Genomic DNA, 18,992 nt, shown 5'->3' with positions numbered 1-18,992 from the left:
GTGATTGGAATCCCCATTAAGTGGGATTAAGGGAAGATATCGAAGCAGTTCAGAGACGTACTCCTAGATTTGTTAACAGGAGGCTTCATCAACTCGCCAATGTTACGAAGATGCTTTATAGACACAGATGGTAAGCACTGGAGGTCATACAACGTTCTTTTTGCTAAACAATATTGAGAAAATTTAGAGAACCTACATTTGGGGCTGACTGCGGAACGATTCAACTGACGCCAACGTACATTTCGAGTAAGGATCGCGAACGAGATAAGAGACATCTGGGCTTGTACGTAGCGTGTAGAGAGTCGTTTTTCCCTCGCTCTGTATGCGAGTGAACCATAAAGCAAAGGACTACTTGTGGTACGAGGTATCCTTCGCTATGCACCTTATGATACTTAGCGGATGATAAATGTAGATATAGATGTAGACATACCACCTTAGTCACTCGGACAGGATAACAAGTGCAAAAAGTGATACCAAACAAATAAAAATAATAATTAAATTTTGAAACTAAAAACGATATATAACTTATAGTCTTATGAATAAAATATTATTTACTTAATTGTTTACCAACTAAGTGTTCCGTTTCAGGCTTGCTCTGATACACCCAGGGAAGCGTATTGCGTCAGTATGTTGCTTGTAATGGGAAGTTGCAAAATTTAGTTTTGAGGTAATTTTAAATATCTCAGAAAATTATTTCGAGTATGGGACTAAACCTCGTACAGCTATTTTAATTTTGAAAGGCTACATCAAGCTTCATGGCCATTGATGTGCGTGAAATGACTTTAATTCCCAGTTTAGTATGTGAATTTTACGATTAGCATTGCGTAAATGTGCGACTGGGCTTGATGCCTGTGAATACAGAGATGACTGTTGGCAATGTATTTAGTGTGTGAACACCTCTCTTTACGGCAAATGACCACTGAGAGCAAGCACATGAACCTTACAGCGGCGTAATCATCACTGCATATCGCAATGGATCATCTTCAGTGCGCTCAGTTTCAAAAATGGTTCAAATGGCTCTGAGCACTATGGGACTTGACTACTGCGGTCATCAGTCCCCTAGAACTTAGAACTACTTAAACCTAACTAACCTAAGGACATCACACACATCCAGTCCCGAGGCAAGATTCGAACCTGCGACCGTAACGGTCGCGCGGTCGCAGACTGTAGCGCCTAGAACCGCTCGGCCACACCGACCGGCACTCACAGTTTCATCTTTGGAAAATTACTTTCGAGTAACCTCAAGTACAATAATTTTTTGTATGTCCATCCTTGTTGCTGGAGATCGTTGTAGTCGAAGACAAATACAGAAACAGCATCATACTTCTGTCGAAGATGATCGTTGCTATTAATATTATACTCCATACAGGAATCTCTGATTAACTGAAGTAATTATTCTACTATTATTGGCGTATCTATTTCTGATGTACACAAATGTAACTGTTTGTCAGGATACAAATGTCTCGTCAGGTAATACATTGGAAAATCATAGAATTATCGATAAAAGTTTAAATTTCGGAAAGGCTTGTTCACAGCTGCAAGTAATACGGGTACAGCTTTCCTCGTTTGTGTCATTATTCTAAATAGTTGCGTTTGTTGAATCACATTCCTTTATGAATAGTGAGTCATTGAGGAAAACATCTCAAGTGCAGTGGTTTAACATCGGTCTTGAGGCAGACCATCAACAATGCAACATCGCTCCAAACGGCTAATCCTGTTGCCTAGCATTACTTCGACGTTGATTCGATTTCGAGGTGCATCGCTATCTATATTTGAAAGCTTTATTTTGGGAAAGAATCTTCATAGTTCCATCGTAAACCGAACAGCCGCTTTGTTTTGAACCTTGAAGAGTAACTGCACACAGTCTCTCAAGGCGGGGCTGCAAGTCAGTTGAATAAGGTACGTCACAAATTATCATTACCGTCCCTGCTCACAGTGGAAAGACACCGTCTGCTAACACACAGAATCGCCAACGAAACTCTTTAGCTGTGGGCGTTAACGTTAATAGTTGACAGTTACAGCCATTTAAAACGTCTGAAAAGATTACTGTCAAATCCGTAACTTCCTTTCAGCAATGTGTACCTACACCATCCGCGCGTTTGTGATGATGTATTGAGGCTAAACCATGTTGCTGAACTCTCTTTGTTTTCGACATATTTAGCGAAAGGTTTGACTTGTTTTGAGAATCTACTGATTATGCAGTAGGCACGTTTAATTTACAAATTTTACGCTACCATAAATTTCGTAATTTTTCTAATTTAATTGCAAGTACTTTTGCTTGCAAGTAAAATAGTTTTGACCTGTTCGGTTTTCATGAGTGTTAGAAAGCAGTGTGCGTCATACATAGATCAATATTTCTTTTGATGAAAAACAGGTTATTTCGTGTTACTTGCACAGCAGCTGCAGTTACAGTTGTCTAATTTATTTTACACAACTCCGCGCCCACCCAGCTCTCCTGTGACTTGGTCCTGTTAACGATCAGTGCCTACGACCGGTCGGCTTGTCTGCCCTAGCGATGATTTTGTTTATAGGTCACTGCGAGAGTTATCACTGTAATTCAGAGGAAAACGTTAGGTAACTAGTTATTAACTTCAAATTCTTACATGACTCAAAATGATTTAAGCAGCGCAAGCCAGGAAATTTCTCAGGAGGCATGACTTAATGGACAAAAATCGTCTTTGTTCAGACAATTTTCATGAAATATTAATTAATTATACATAAAAACCTTACTAGCGAGTCACCCTATCTATTAGTGAAAACCGTATTAAAATCCCTACAGTGTTTCCTGAGAATAGCCGTCTGATACAGATAGAAAAACGCGATGGGGATTTAAATTTATGATGCGGCTAGATTGAATCTACAATGTACGAGTGTCGTTCAATAAGTGATGTTCCACATTTAAAAAAAAAAAAAAAGAGGCATTAATATAATAGGCAAACGTCCTTGATGGTGCCTCCACATTTGATATTTGTTCTGTGCGCCGTTGAAGTTTCGAATCGTTCTGTCAGATGACAGAGCCGTAGTACAGCATCAAAATTGCTTTCAGAGATGTTGAGGGTGACAGTCAGAAAACTTGGCTACGCCTACAGGAGAAGAGCTTTTACCAGCAGGGAATACATGCTCTTCCACAGTGCTGTACCGCCGTAGAACGTAATGGAGACAACGTAGAAAAATAGTTCACGGACAAGACATGTTGATGTACATAGTCACCAAATTCTGACTCTTAACAATAAATATGTTCTGAGAATAAAAAAAGTGGAGCGCATCTTACTGAACGACCCTCGAACTATTTTGATTCGAGAATTAATTTTCCGCTCCACATCCAGTATTCTTTGAAATGAAACCTCACACATTTTATAACCGTTTGCCGATTGGGAAACTGTGTCCAGAGATACGTCTTTTACGGAGAGCAAACACCGCTACACGAATAAAATCTTCAATACAAAGAACCTCGTTTGCGCATTTCGTAGCATACTGAGTTATTACCTCCTCTAGGCAATATCCTTTGTTGCTCTCTTTTCCAGGGATGTTAAGTCGTGAGAGTGATGTCAGAAAGTGCCTTTGGAGTATGGAACAGGTGGTCAGAGTTACTGAGGGACTGAACCTGTGGGGCGGCCCGTAATCTTCGTCCAAACACTTAGCAGACCTGTGTTAACTTTTCTTCTATTTTGCGGAGTTCAGTGAAATTTTAAAATCTTCTGTCATGTAAAGGTCTAGCAATACTCAAGTTCTGAAGTCCAGAAATTCGTTGTTTTTTTGAGATCTGAATTTTTAATGTATTTTTGAAAACTAACTTTTCTTATTCAGACCTTAATTTTCACATTCAAGATTATGCGGTTCATTCACAAGACAGAGTTCAGTAGTTCTTTGCATTCATTTTAAGGCAATGTTATTAATTTAGTTAAGGTATTTTTTTCAAATTTGAAACTCAAACTTTCTTTAGTTATCGGTATATAAATGTGATTATAAAATAGACGACTACATTTAGAAGATATTGTTGCATAGGAGTATGCACATAATTTGAGACTACATGCTGCAAAATTTTCATTCAGATAGCTTAATAATTAGGATTAAAAGCTGGCACTGAACTTAGAGACAGAAACGTATAGGGAAATGGAAATCTAAATTTTATTAAAAACTCGATGCTATGGAGGACACATGCCTATTAAAATTCTGTTCGATTGCGACAGAAATCAAAGATTATCTTTGGCAGCTGTTAGTGTGCCATCCCCCTTTCAAGGTCCGTATTTCAAATATTTCTTAGATGCTCTTGTAATTCGAATACAGCTAAATCGTTTTTGAATTCTAGGAGTGAACACTTCAAATACGTGAAATAACCACTAAAATGTTTTTGATAAGAAACTGAAGCTTTAGCGACAAGTTTCAGCCTCTTCGGTCGTTTCAGATTCTGCGGAATATGCAAACGTTGACTTTCGCATGAGTAAGTGACGATGTATGTACATTGAAATAGTGCATTCATAAACCACTGTATCGTTGGCGACAGCTCGAACATCAAGAAGCATAAATGAAACTGAAATGATCTTGTACAGACGCAGACCAGAAAAAAGTGTGTGGCGGAGTGTACTTCTGGTACCACCATCGCGTTTCTCATTCCCAGTTCCATCAGCGAATGGTGGGTGAGGAGATCGAATATCGGTAGATCCCCGTGTGGGCTTTCACTTACCTGATTTTCCTTTGATGGCTATCCCTCGTTATGTTTGTGGCAGGAAGTCATGTTTTGCAGGGCTCTTCTTGGAATACCCGCTATCGTCTTTCTAACATCAGACGTATCATAATGGACTTACTAAGTGAACCCCTGACTAAATGCGCCTCCCTTGATTGGCCCTTCTCATTCATAGGCCACAAACTACTGTGAAACGCCTGGCAGAGGGCGCTAGTCATTATACCACGTATTAAAGCTTCTTCCCATTCCACCCGCGTGTGTGACGTGCGTATAACGACTTCTTAAATGGTTTGCGTAAGCCATTATTAAGTTAATCTTGTCTTTGCGATCACTGTACGAGTGGCGTAAAGGAGGCTGTAGTATATTCCTAGGCACCTCATTTGACACAGGTATTTGAAACCTTGTAAGTACTGCAACCTTACGAGAAACGGTTTGCGTCTACTTCAGGCGTCTGCCAACTTAGGTTTTTCTGTTTTTCCATGATGCTGTCTCGGTACGAAACAGAATGCAACTGTTTATGTCGCCCTTTCTTTTATACATTTCAAGGACGAGAACTAAAAATGAAGATTTTATACAGATACTTTTTTCTGACTTTTTTTGGATGGAAAGCTATCTTGGATTCTTGGCATACAGGTCAACACAACCTCTTAATGATGGATCATATTAGACGCTCTCATTCTTGGAAATTGGTTCCTCAATATCATTTAATTTATATCATTTTACTTTTTCGATAGAAAATCAGCATGAAAACCTGTAAGTGGCAGTAGATGAAGTAGCTGTAGACTTAAACTGACGAAATATTACTTCAGGGGTAGTAGGTCTACAAATCACTCTTACTCAGGAGTTCGTTATGGTCGAATCTTCATATCTTTAATTATTTTGGTCTAGTGATACTTAAAAGCAACTGTAAATATTTGTCGTCACATTTGTATCTGTCTCTAAAGGTGCTCTGGATAATTTTTTAGCTATTGATAGAACAGGTAAAAGTATCTACAATGTGAGTGGAGCTTTCGTCAGATTGGTTTCAGACTGACTCAACGTTTCAAGCATTGCTCCCTTAACGCTCGCTTTATCACATTCAGTTTAATACACCCAGCTGTTACACGTGAACATTACAGTCGTAGCATCATGCCCTTTACGTACCGAAATGCCACTGCATGAAGAACCAGCAGCTGGAGGTGTGTCATGTTGTCCATACCAACTCATTCGGGCACTGATGTCGCGTCATTTGACATAGACTTGTTAGATCTCCTCAGAATACCGACTCTTTCGAGTCTTAATAACTTCTTGACAGTACGATGCGCTATGGGTTACAAGAACTCAGTTGCATTCAGGCCTTTCTTACAATCTGTTACAATTTTTTGAAACGTTAGAGAATGTCTATAGTATTAAAGAATTATGAATAGCTCATGTCATAGCAAACTCAGAAATAAGGCTACAGCACAACACACACAAACACACACACACACACACACACACACACACACACACACACACACACACACACACTCACAGACACACTGTAAACGCCAGCTCACCAAACAACCAAAGATGACCAACGTAGGAGCCTACTGATAGTGAACAGTAATTAGCAACGGGTGATAGAGTGTTTCACTTTCTCCCTCTGTAGCTCGACAAGGGAGGAGTGCTGGATTCCAAGCATCCATGTCCCTTTGAAAGGTAATTACTTAATCTAACCTCAGATGTTTCCTTAATGACGCTATGTGAACAATGGAAGCGCATGCCAGAATCTTCGTGTTGTTGTATTTGAAACACACTAATATTTCAGAAAGTTTTCATATGGTCTCTCTCTACTCGCGTGCACATCTGTCTGATTCGCTACGGTCAGTTGAGACTATGTTTGCTATAAAATTAACCATCTTTTTCGACATGTGTTGACTTTCTCTTACCCTTTATTCAATGGGCATTCCATGAACAGACAGATGAAGTTGGGATGAGGTGCCATTTGTCACCTGTTATGATCAGTCGTCTTCAGGATGATTTCTAGGAACGGACCCTGAAGTCGGTAGCATGAAACCTACACGTTTTTCACACATTTATACCCTCTTTTGTTATTTTACCATATTAAATCGACAAATTAAACGGCCTTTTAGAGCACCTGAACTCAGTCCACTTGAATATTCCCTCCACGTTGGAAGTGGAGAAGGATGGCTTCCTTCCCCTGCTTAATGCGTTGCTTAGAAAGATTGTTGATGGTACGTTGTGACATGCCGTACACAGGACAGAGCCTGAAAATCCATGAGCTGATTTAGCCTACGTGGAAGTCACATTTCGGAAGAATGGTTGTAGTGAAAGATGGGATGCCCAGTGCGCTATCGACCAACCGTGAACTGAGCGAGTGATGAAAATAACCATGTCATGCCAAAGTGCACGCTCTCTTTTCCTTACGGACGTAGAGTTCCAACAGAATTGGTCGTATTTTGTGTAAACACGACGTGAAATGCGTTTCTCGACCACCACCAAAGGTAAGACCCCTTTTACACAGAGCGAGGAGGCGCAATGGTTAACACACTGGACTCGCACTCGGGAGGACGACGGTTCAAACCAGCGTCCTGCCATCCTGATTTAGATTTTTCCATGATTTACCTAAATCGTTTCAGGCAAGTGCCAGGATGGTTCCTTTGAAAGCGCACGGCCGATTTCCTTCCCCATCCTTCCCTAATCCGGGCTTGTGCTCCGTCTCTAATGAACTCGTTGTCGACGAGACGTTAAACACTAATCTCCTCTCTTTTACGTTACGTGGAGAATGGTGTTTGTTTTCCCTAACGCTGGTGTGCATCGTATCCTTTGCAGTTGTGGCACGTCGTACATTGGCCACACAATCAGGACTGTGGAGGACAGGTATACTGAGAGCGAGCCTTCCATAGACTTACAACGGCTGAGATAATCTGCCATTGCAGAACATTACGAAGCCATCAATCATCACCAACACTGAGATTCTGGCATGCACTTGAAACTGTTGGGATAGCGTTATTAAGGAAGCAGTTGAGATTCAGTTAGCGGGTGATATTATAAAAAGGGATGGAGGTTTTTGATTAAAATCTGCTTCGAATCCAGCTCTAATCTGTAGTCAAACAACAGAGGGAAAGAATTAATGCTACCTCACTGTGTGTATATGTGTGCGTGTGTGCGCATGTGCGTGTGCGTCTTCCTTTCAGCATATCTCCCCCTCCCCAACCCCCCCCCCCCCTAGCTCCCTCGGTACAGATGTTTTAAATTTCCTTGTGCACCGCTCTCTCGCTGTATTTCTGCGTCGAAAATTTCCCTCTACCTCTTACATGATATTTTAATTCGCTAAGTTATCTGTGGCTTTCTTATTTTTAATAAACTTTCCAGAGTACTTTTTAGAAATGCTATCTTGAAATATTGACGCATATTCAATGTTAAATCACTTGAATATGAGATTAGCATCTCTATATAAAAACCTCGTCGCATTGCACCACTTTCAACTTGGTCTTAAAACATTCTATCCTGCGCCCATTAATTTGTTTGTTTGTGTCTCAGGTTTATAAGGTTTCTTAATGAATGCCCAGTATAAACAGTTCTAAAAATCTTACTATCAGCAGATTCTGAATGTTAATTTAGTAATAATGAGAAAACGGAAATATGAGTTCAGGTGCGCAGGGCAGAGGTGATCCCTCCATATTTCTAACAACAGAAAATGTGAACAGAAGTCGATTCAGTTGGCTCAGTTACCCACAATTAAAGTATCTGAGTCTGTTGTTCCCGCCTTACTCCATTTCGTGATGTTATGAGCAGCTACTGCATCTTTACTCAACCGAGATGTAAATTTCCAAATGAAATATGGCTCCTAGAGCTGGAAATTTTAGCCCAGTGGGACACTTCTGAGGGACCAGTTGAACAAATATGTTAGTCTAGTGTGAAGAACGAAATCAATTGCTGCTACGAGAACGCTCCTCGTGAGTGATCTTCACAAGCAAACAAAGCTTCTAGTAATGAAAAACAAAGTTTCCGGCATACACACGTTGAGGCCAAAAATGCTGTAGTGTTGCTCTGTTTATATGAATGTGTGGTGTCTGCTCTTTCGGACCTAATGTAGTTCTCGTCTGCACAGATGTGGCGGAGGGTCCGCCGGTGGTTGTGCTGCTGCGGCAGCACTGAGGAGGAGGAAGAGGACAACGTTGAGCTGGAGGAGGAGGAGAAGAACGTCCAGCTGGAGGTGGAGGGCGCCCCTCCAGACCCAGAGGCGGTCATGCAGCAGGTGAGGGTCGCCGTTGTACGCCGCTCTAGAATGTTGGCAGTGTTTGGGGGCAGCCAGACTGTACAGAAGTTTTGCCAATGTGCGGAGGCACCGAAAACACGCCACAACGCCGTGCCTAGTACGACGTAGGAAACCCTTTCGCATTCAAAATAGCTTCCAGTCGTCTCGGAATGGATAAATGCAACTCCTGTATGGTTTCAAGGGAAACTTATACAGTTTTTCCAGCAAAATAGTGGCAATTTCAGGTAATAATTATGCAAGTGGATAGCGATCATGGAAACTTTTCTCCAAAGAAGCCCACAAAGGGTCAGTAATATGGAGTCTGGTGACTGTGGTGGGCAGTGAAGATGAGACGGTTCATCCACAAAAACAGTCCTGAGCGCTGTGGGCTGTGTGTACAGGGGCCCTGTCTTTTTGGAACACAGCGTCACCATTGGGGAAAAAACATTGTACCACGGACTGATCAGCGAAAATGGTCACATAATCCTTGGCCGTAATAAGAGATTGGAGAGTAACCATAGTGCCCATGGCATACCACGATATGGGTATCCAAATCATCACCAAACCTCCGCCATGTTTCACTCTTGGGACATATGCTGTGCCAGGAGTTGGAATCAATGTGAAACAAATCTCATCCAACAAAATAAATTTCTTCCATTACTCTCTAGTCCAGGTTTTCTAGATTTGGCACCATGTTGCAGGGAATCGCCAAATTGAAACCCTTCCATCAGATCGCTACAGGGTATAGCGTGACCCACCGATTGATCTTTACACCACATCAACCGTCGCTTAACACTGACTGCAGAAATGTGATGGTTATGAGGAGCTGTTAACCATTGTATCCCATTGCTTCTAAACTCACTCCACACAGCCACTGTGTTGGCTGGGCCACTGATAGTAGTCTGGAGTGCACGAGTGATTCCTTCTGCTGATTGCAGGCGATTATTTGCAACCACCTTCCACAGAACCCGACAGCCCCGTCACTCAGTACACGAAGTCTGCCTGGTGCTGGTTTACCTGTGGATATTCTTTCATGTTTCCACTTGACGACCACTTCACCAACTCTCGACTTGGGCAGCTTTAGTCGGGTTGTAACGTCCCTAATGGATTTGACTCTGGTGGCGAGCGGAAGTGGGCACACGTGAAACAGAACAGGGGCTCAGTCCATCACGAATAGTCAACGCTCTATTGACCTGAGAAGTCTCAATAAAAATTGAGAAGAAAGTGCAAACACGTATTCTTAAGAGTGATATAGTTCAGTTTTGAAAAGGCATATAACTTTTACAATTCCACAAAAATTTTCTCATGTTATATCTATTAACAGAGCTAAGGTTAGCTACTATGAAGCTAATAAACCCTTTTGTCTACAGGAGTGGGAGGAGTTCGTGCAAGAGTTCTATACAGCATATAGCAGACTGGCTGACAAACTGTCTCTAAGTTCCGCAGAGGTGAGTACCACTAAGTGTTTAGACTTCTCTCATAATTGATCGCCAAAGATTCTAACTGCATGTGTACTACTTACGGTTCACCCGTAGCAAATAAGAGTGCTATAAAATCTGTTAATCTTAAATCCAGAAGCAAAGTTAGATGTTATTTACTATGTAGCTGATAAAGTCTTTTGTCCGCAGGAACGAGAGCTGTTTCTAGACGAATGCTTTGGCATGTACTGCAGGATAATGGAGGAGCAGCTGCTGGAATCAATAAGGGTGAGTACTACACACTCTGTAGACTTTAGTCTTAACTGAAGGTTGCATATTCTACGTAGATGCGCACTTCTTAGCTATCGTCCACAGAATATCACAGTGGTGTAGGAATTCATTTCTTCAGTCTCTAGCCCCACACTTAACCAGAAACGTTATGTGAACTGCCATTGTGGATAGTTACTTTTGAGACCTTTTCTTGTTTGTGAGGCGGTTGGGTATATACATTTCCTGATGCAACGGCTAGTGAACTTTATTGGGCTAGAGACACAGTTGTCTGGGACTATAGCTATTTGTGGTACAGAATGTTACTGCGAGGAACGAGAGGTTCGGGAGACAAAGACACTTTGTAATACAGCAGTGTATCCCGATTCAGTGCAAGCGGTTGAAGAGTTACACGTTGGGTCATGGTTTTAAAAACTGTCGAAAGATAGCGCTGTGGGAGGAGGCAAGCTGTGGTTTCACACATTCGCTGAGTGCAGAACATGTGACTAATGCTCGGCACCAGTGAACCTTACATTTTGGCCACACAGTTGCGCCAAAAACTGAGCCTTATCAGGTGTCATGAGTGTTGACGTTGTCTTGCAGGCTACGGCGGGCGCACCCCTCGCCACCACGCCCCCAGCCTGCAACACTTTGGAGGCGCCGCAGCGGAAGGGGAAGCGACGTCAGCGTCGTCGTGGCTGGCCCTCTCCTGCCCCCAGCAGCTCTTCCTCCAGCAGCGTGGAGGGTCCGCGCCGGAGGTGGAGGCCGAGTCGGCGGTGCCGCAGGAGGAAGCTGCGCGTGCGTCATCGCGGCCGGCCCACTGCCGCCCCCAGCAGCTCCTCGTCCGCCTCCGGCAGCAGCGAGGAGTTGCGGCGCGAGAGGCGGAGGCCCAGTCGCCAGCGTCGCGCCTGCGTCCGCACCAGGGGGGCCGCGCAGCTGTCGGGAATACACGGGGGCGCTCTGCGCCGTAGCTACAGACTCTGTTCACGAAGACCTTTTAAATAAACGACTCTTTGTGGTCTTTCAGGGCACTTTGTTGTTGTTCTTGTAGTTTCAAACATTGGTACACGTCACAACGATGATCGATATTGCGAATCTGTCACGAATCGTTCCGTGAGAATGCATTGTACTAAAGCCAGATCCTGCTTGAGTATTCCATGCGGAAATGTTAGCAGCAGCAACATGTTTGTAACACAGACACCCTCTGTGGCAGAGTGCCTCTTCCATTGTGGCGCAGTTCACTCATGTCCAACTTTCCCAGTTGAAGCTTGAAGGTCGGTTTCAAAAGGAACATTCTACATTTGAAAATTAGTAGGGACACTAGGACTGCCATCATGGAAACACCCCTGTGGGCAGTTCATGTCAGGCATAACTTCGTGGTCTGCCGACATCAAACTTTGCAGCTGTGACATACCGCTCCAAATGTTAGTGCAGTTGATTGCAGGATGTGTTGAGTGTGGCAAGTGTGTAATTCCTCCTGCGCGAAATGTCGGTAAAGCACTAGAACGGTCATGCTGGCCACCATCAAATACTTCTCATTTCACTTTAAGAAAAGTGTTTGGCAAAATAAAATAAATTTTCAAGATATCTGCGCTCGGCGATAGATTGTAATTCTCATCACTATTCATAACAGTGTGAAGCATCAAAATTACTTAACACATCTCGCCATATTCTGAGTTTACTGCAGTAAAAACACTGTTTTTGTTTGGTTCATTTTGGTCATACATTGCTGTGTATGGACTTCAGCTAACGTATGGAAATTGTATTAACAGACCCGCCAGGTTAGCCGAGAGCGCTAACGCCCTGCTTCCTGGACTCGGGTAGGCACTCCGGCCCCGGATTGAATCGGCCCGGCGGGTTAACGACGAGGGCCGGTATGCCGGTCAGACTGGTTGTGCTTTTAGGCAGTTTTCTACACCCCGTTAGGTGACTACCAGGCTGGTCCCCACGTTCTGCCTCAGTTACACGACTCGCAGACATCTGAACACGTTCGCCCTATTCCATGGATTACACTAGTCGCAGACAGCTGGGATACACAAATTCCGTCCCAGGGGCTACGGGGTGGCGGCAGGAAGGGTATCCAGCCACCCCCTATAACTAACCTTGCCGAATCCATTCCTAACCATGCCGACCCTCGGCAACCGCGGGACAAGGCATCAGCAAAAGAAAAAAGGAGAAGATGGAAATTGTATTAACAATGAAGGCAGAAAGATAGCTACCTCAGTCCTCAACATAATAGTTTTAATGATTACGGGAGGGTAGCGCAATTCGCCCCATTCTTTCCAAAGGCAACATGAATAAACGGCATGTAATTTCCTTGGCAGTTCCAAAGTTATTTTGTTCTAGTTTCAGAACAGTTATTCTTGCAGTCCCTGCTTCTCTTGAATGTAATTGCATACACGTTCATAGATACACAAGATGTTCAGTACCATTTGTGGGCAGATTATAACAGGAAGAGTAGCAAAACCGTTACTTCTTTTGTGTTCACAAAATACAGTTGGCGTCCAACATAAATATGAGAGGACGGGAATCCGCTACTGCAGAAAGTAATTACTGTTACTGAGGTGGGTTACTAAGCAGGCTGCAACTAAACAGCTTCACCACTGGGAAAAGTGGCTATGAACGAAAATTTAAGGCAACACGGATGTGATATACTTTACAACAATTTATTGATAATTTTTATACATGACACAACCAGACTATGAAGATGAGGCCAGATTGATAAACAGTTCAATCAGATGGCTCTGAGCACTATGGGACTTAACTTCTGAGGTCATCAGTCCCCTAGAACTCAGAACTTCTTAAACCTAACTAACCTAAAGACATCACACACATCCATGCGCGAGGCAGGATTCGAACCTGCGACCGTAGCGGTCGCGTGGTCCACACTGTAGCGCCTAGAATCGCGCTGCCACCCCGGCCGGCCCATTCTATCACATATATAACTTTCAGAAATAGTTCTACTTTCTGATTAGACGGAATGATGATTATTTAAAGTAATAGAACATCTAGTGTGGTTCTGTTTCTCTTTCTTCTTTTTGCAACATTTCTGTGTTTTTGTAATCGTTATTTCATCCTCCTCGCCTGATATGACATTATGGGTGTAAATTTAGGAACATTTTTTACAGTCTATAAAAAGATGAATGTATCAGCCTGTTTGTAAAGGATAATATTCTTTCTCTTGTATAAAAGCATGCATACAGAAAAAATGAAAGCACATCGTCTCAACCTGCTGTCCCCGAAGCGTTGACATCACACCACACACATAAAATACTGTAATTGCAGCAACACTTAGAAGTTATAATCAAAACGTGCTGCCTTTTCCTGGATATTTTAGCGATTCATCACCTAACCTGTGTTTCACCTGTGGGGCCCTAATGAATGTGTTATATATGTCTATAGTTTTTAATTGTTTACCTTGGACATCGATTACACAATACCATGCTCTTAGTGTGCGCCCATATTAAAAACAAAAGTATTCCGATGCATTTACAACTACGACAGAGAGTGTATAAGCACTGGACTGAGGACCTAAGTCTAGATTATTTTATCAAAGTACTCGTCTTACTTCTACTTACAACGATATCCAGGTCATCCGTATATTATGATGCCCATCCAAGCTAGGGTAACACTATCACATCCTTCCAAATGGATGCCGAGCTTGGGAGCCGCATCTCAAATTTTTTTTAACAGACATCTGGGCTGATACTTTAATAAATATACACCGCTAAGTATGTGTGCATAGTTTTGGTGTGCAGAATACCACTAAGCAAATCGCTTGTTGTTGATGGACTCCACGCCCGCGCCCCATGGACCCTGGGGTATCCACACTACAGCACAAACAATACAGTGCAAGTTCTGTTTCACTTAGTAGATAATTTGACTGGAAGCGTTGCCACCATGGTCTTTGCCCGATTTTGATGCTACTAAAGTGAATAATCATCATTAGTAAATGGAAGTATTTGATGTTTGTTTTCACACTGCCATGCTGTGGCGCAATCTAGTGTTTGTCCTGCACTTTTATGAATACTAAAGCAGACTGATTCGGGGTCTAAACCGACATCTTCCAGAGAATTAAAGTACTAGTAAATACTGTTGTCTTGTATGGCTGTGTATACATTCCATAAAATCAGGTCTGATAACTGCTTGTAATGCTACACTCTGTATGTCTGTAGTTTTATTTATTTAACGTTATTATTTAAGTAAAGTCTGCCGATGTTACTTCTTGTGAAACAGGACTGGGAAACTTGGTTTATTATGACATCGCAGGTACGCCTGTCAGAAACATAGTCTTATGTGTTATGCCTCCACCACGCAATGCTCATGTCAGTATGGTGTTGTAGACAAATACCTACGATTGGACATCGAATCTATAATTTCGTATAATATACATAACAGGTTTAGGATTTTCTTTGTGTGTTATGAGAAAATATTAAATTTGTTTAATAGTCTGAAACACCACGTTGGATGAACGCATCTGGGCTATATGTATCGCAACAACTACCTCTGTAGAAGTTTATTCTTCTGATTATCTAGTGCTTAGATACATATATTTCTGAACAAGTATTAGACATATATACACACATTCAGTAGCCCTTTGCCACTCGTTATAACAGTGCTAGAGACAAACACTTCTGTCGACCCCAAATATCTCTTATCTTTACACAAAATGTACGTTGGCTATTAATGTTACTTCTGAATAGACTTCTCGTGAAAAGAACGTAGCTCGATTTGAGCTCATATATTACTAGCGTGTTGACAGATCCTACTGGTACCAAATCCAGCATTATGTTACTGGATTTTAGGGAACAGTCTTCTTCTTAGAAAGGTATGTGTTACAGCAAAAAAGATCCACTGCTACGAAGTGTTGCCAGCAAGCTTATAAAATCACTTTACGGGCTATCTCCTCTGTATGAGACCCATACTAAGTTTGGTTAATAGGATGAGCAATAATTATATTCCACATCTACCATAAATGTATGATCCCTTAAACTGTCCAATAGAGTGCTGTTAGAGGAAAATATCACATGTAAAGATTACAGACATTTTCCCAAACAAGATGTCGGATCTACGGCCTTAGAAGAGAACAATAAAAAGGTTTAGTAATATCCTAGCTACAGGCTTCTACTCTTGGCTCTGATATTGACTGATTTGTGCGTTGTCATCAATGACTGTATCGTAGAAGGGATATTGTAGAGACCTAACGGTATGTGAGGGCCAAGAGAGATTCATGGTAAAGTCTTAACTTTCAGCACCTTACACCTGATGATATTATAGTATTGAGTACAAGCAGGGCTGTTGATTTACTACTAAATAATGCACTTTTGTTAATAAGATTGTATGGGTAAATCCAGCAGCTCACAGATGTCTAATAAAAATATTATAAAACAGTTTTTATTAACACATCTTCCTCTTGCTGTCACTGGTATTCACCAGGTGACAAACACAGTGAACCTTATCGAGCACCGACTCTCTCTTATACCAGCAATAGATGGGTTCTCCTCAGCTCCTCCATCTTTTGTCGATTGAGGGCAAGCATCTAAGGAGGTAGCATGAGTTATCAGGAGAAGATATATGATTGAGTTGCTAGTCGTTGAATGAACTGTTTAACTAGACTCCCTCCCCCCTTTCCCACCATTTTTCAGGTGGTGTAGGACATTTCTGGCTTTTACTTGGAGCCAATGAGATGGCTCTTCCTTGGGACTACTGACAGATGTCTTGGACAGCCGTCTCGCCACTATTCTCACGGCTGGCTGCAGGTTCGCAGTGTCAACATCGGCGCCTGCATTCCCTGGGTCGGAAGCATCGACAGAGAAACACAGCGTTTTGTGTAAAGATGGCGACGAAGGTAAGTGCAGCCCATTTTTTCCACTGTCATTGTACGGCCCTTCTTAGTTTGAATCACTTAGGTGGAAGGTTAATTGTAATCATTGGAATTTGCAGAATAAGATTATCGACTGATGATGCGCAAAATCTTCAGCACTCGCATTTTATAGTATAGCAAGGTAGGTACTGTGATCTTTATGAGTCTATGATTTTGTATGTAGTTTATTTTTGCTGCTTTGAGGCAATTGCTCTGTCTCATTTGTGTGATATATGATGTCACTCATTAATAATACACAGATAATTTGTCATAGTAATAATATTTACGTATTCTCAATTGTCGGATCTGTCTGTGTGTGTCTTTACAGTTCCACGGATCAATCGACATTTGATTAATTGCGATGACAATACTTGGATTTTCCTGTGGTTAATATACAAGACTTGTAGTAAAGTTGCATATTCTGATAATATTGCAGTGTTTATTTTGTTTGGATATCATAATTACGTGCAGTATGTCACCACAGCCTCAACACCGCCACATCCAGGTCCATCACAACCAGTGTGGAACAGGCTGATGACACGAGCTTGTTTGCCAAGACGCCACAGCCTCCACGGCCTAGTCCATCTCACAATCGTCATGGACTTTCATGGCATCAGGCATTGCCTCGAAATCACTCTGGGCCTAGCAGCAGCATCACCCCTGCCCGGTCTGTTACGGATATCCAAGTAAGTACTGTAGCTGTACTGGACTACTCTGTGGTTCATGATGCTTCCAGGGAGAGGATCTCAAAAGCTCGTACTGACAAAACGGATTCTGAATACAAAGCTCTTACATAATTTCACGATGCCTGTCAATGCCTTTTGGAGAGGGTACTCACTGAAATCGTTAATGACCGACAATATCCTGCCACTCCAGTATTTAGGAGTAACTATCAAAGGGTCCTTAAGTGGAATGACCACAAAAACGAATAGTAGGAAAAGCAGATGTCGCACAGAGTTTCGTGGGAAGAATTTTCAGGAAAAGTAACTCATCCGAGGTGGGAGTGGCTTATAAGGCGTTTGTTCGCCCGATTCTTGAGCATTTTTCACCAATTTGGGATTCCTACCAGGTACAACAGACAGAGAAGATAGAGAAGATGCTATGAAGAACGGCGCGTTGCGTCACGGTATCGTTTACTCGACGTAAGAGTGTTTCTGAGATGCTCAGAAAACTCTCCAGGAGCCGGCCGGTGTGGCCAAGCGGTTCTAGGCGCTTCAGTCTGGAACCGCGCGACCGCTACGGTCGCAGGTTCGAATCCATCCTCGGGCATGGACGTGTATTATGTCCTTAGGTTAGTTAGGTTTAAGTAGTTCTAAGTTCTAAGGGACTGATGACATCAGATGTGAAGTCCAATAGTGCTCAGAGCCATTTGGACCAAACTCCCCTGGCCGCCGTTACAAGAACCGCGTTATGCTTCACAGAGAGGTTAACTACTGAAATTTCGAGAGAGTACTCTGGGAAGAGTCAGACATCATATTACTTCCTCCAGCATACATCTCACGTAATGACCATGACGAGAAAATTCGAGAAATTAGAGCCAATACAGAGGCTTACCGACAACTGTTCTTCAAACGCCCCATTTGCGAGTGGAACAAGGTACGAGTTAGTGGTAACAGAGGTACCCTGTGCCACACATCCTTAGGTGGCTGGCGGAGTATGATGTCGATGCAGATTAAGTGCAAAGCAGTCCCGTACTGTGAGGTGATCCAACAGCGGAAAGAGATCAGAAATGCTGGTGAGGTGAAAAGCATCGCAAAAATCTGGGGGAGAACTGGTTGATATCGTGAGGTAATTCAATCACAGAGTGATCTGGAGCTTTGTGCAAGTGTCATATTTCGCTGTTTTACCGAAACACAGGAAAGTGAGTCTTGTAAAGGACTCAGGTGTATACTCCACCTTGACGTGTACTTACAGGCCTACGATCTGTTTAGTGGCAGGTCCAGTTTCGTCCCTCTTCCGAAAGATATTGTTGCTATAAAATAGCATGTGTTAATGCCCAGAATCTAGATCACAGTGATGAATCTTGCGTCAAGGGGCCACTTGTGGGTAGTGACAGAAATTTCCCTACAAGGGCAGTCCTTCCTAGTACTCACAAAATTCCACTGCCTGCGGGCACTGTGATTGCAGAAACATGTCATTCCCCATAAAACTCCAGAACGTACCAAAATTCGAGAGGTGGAACCCAGATGTTTCAGTTCATGTTCTCAACTTCGATGTTGATAATAGTAAGCCAGAAGAAGAAGATGACCATGAGCACACTGTGCAGAACAAAGAAGTCAAGCATAAATTAGTTGGATCGCTCAAAATTTCACAAATTAGCCGGTGAGCGCCCCAAACACCTAGATCTGTTGCTTTTCTTCAAGGGTGAGAAGCAACACTACATATGGAATAGAAATATTTCCTGCCTATTTTCCTCTCTGTTGAGTAAAGACTGACAAAAACGACATTTCTGCCATAGATGTCTCAACTTTTTTTACAACGAGTGAGTATCTTGAAGGGCACCTGGCTGATTGCTCG

At 42.5% G+C, this 18,992-nt stretch overlaps 1 protein-coding gene across 1 annotated transcript in view; it reads left to right on the top strand.

Moving 5' to 3' along the window:
- LOC126416848 (CLK4-associating serine/arginine rich protein-like) overlaps window positions 1-11,583 on the top strand; it is a 30,555-nt gene extending 18,972 nt beyond the window's left edge. Inside the window, exons 5-6 of the mRNA XM_050084730.1 lie at window positions 10,556-10,633; window positions 11,216-11,583. Coding sequence (XP_049940687.1) covers window positions 10,556-10,633; window positions 11,216-11,583 — 446 coding nt within the window. The remainder of the gene's footprint in view (window positions 1-10,555; window positions 10,634-11,215) is intronic.
- The last annotated feature ends 7,409 nt before the right edge of the window (window positions 11,584-18,992 follow it).

Source organism: Schistocerca serialis, chromosome 8, assembly GCF_023864345.2.
Source record: "Schistocerca serialis cubense isolate TAMUIC-IGC-003099 chromosome 8, iqSchSeri2.2, whole genome shotgun sequence".
In the NCBI taxonomy this organism is placed as follows: Eukaryota; Metazoa; Arthropoda; class Insecta; order Orthoptera; family Acrididae; genus Schistocerca; species Schistocerca serialis.
Note: the sequence above shows the minus strand (reverse complement) of the source record. Positions and strands in the feature narration are given on the sequence as shown.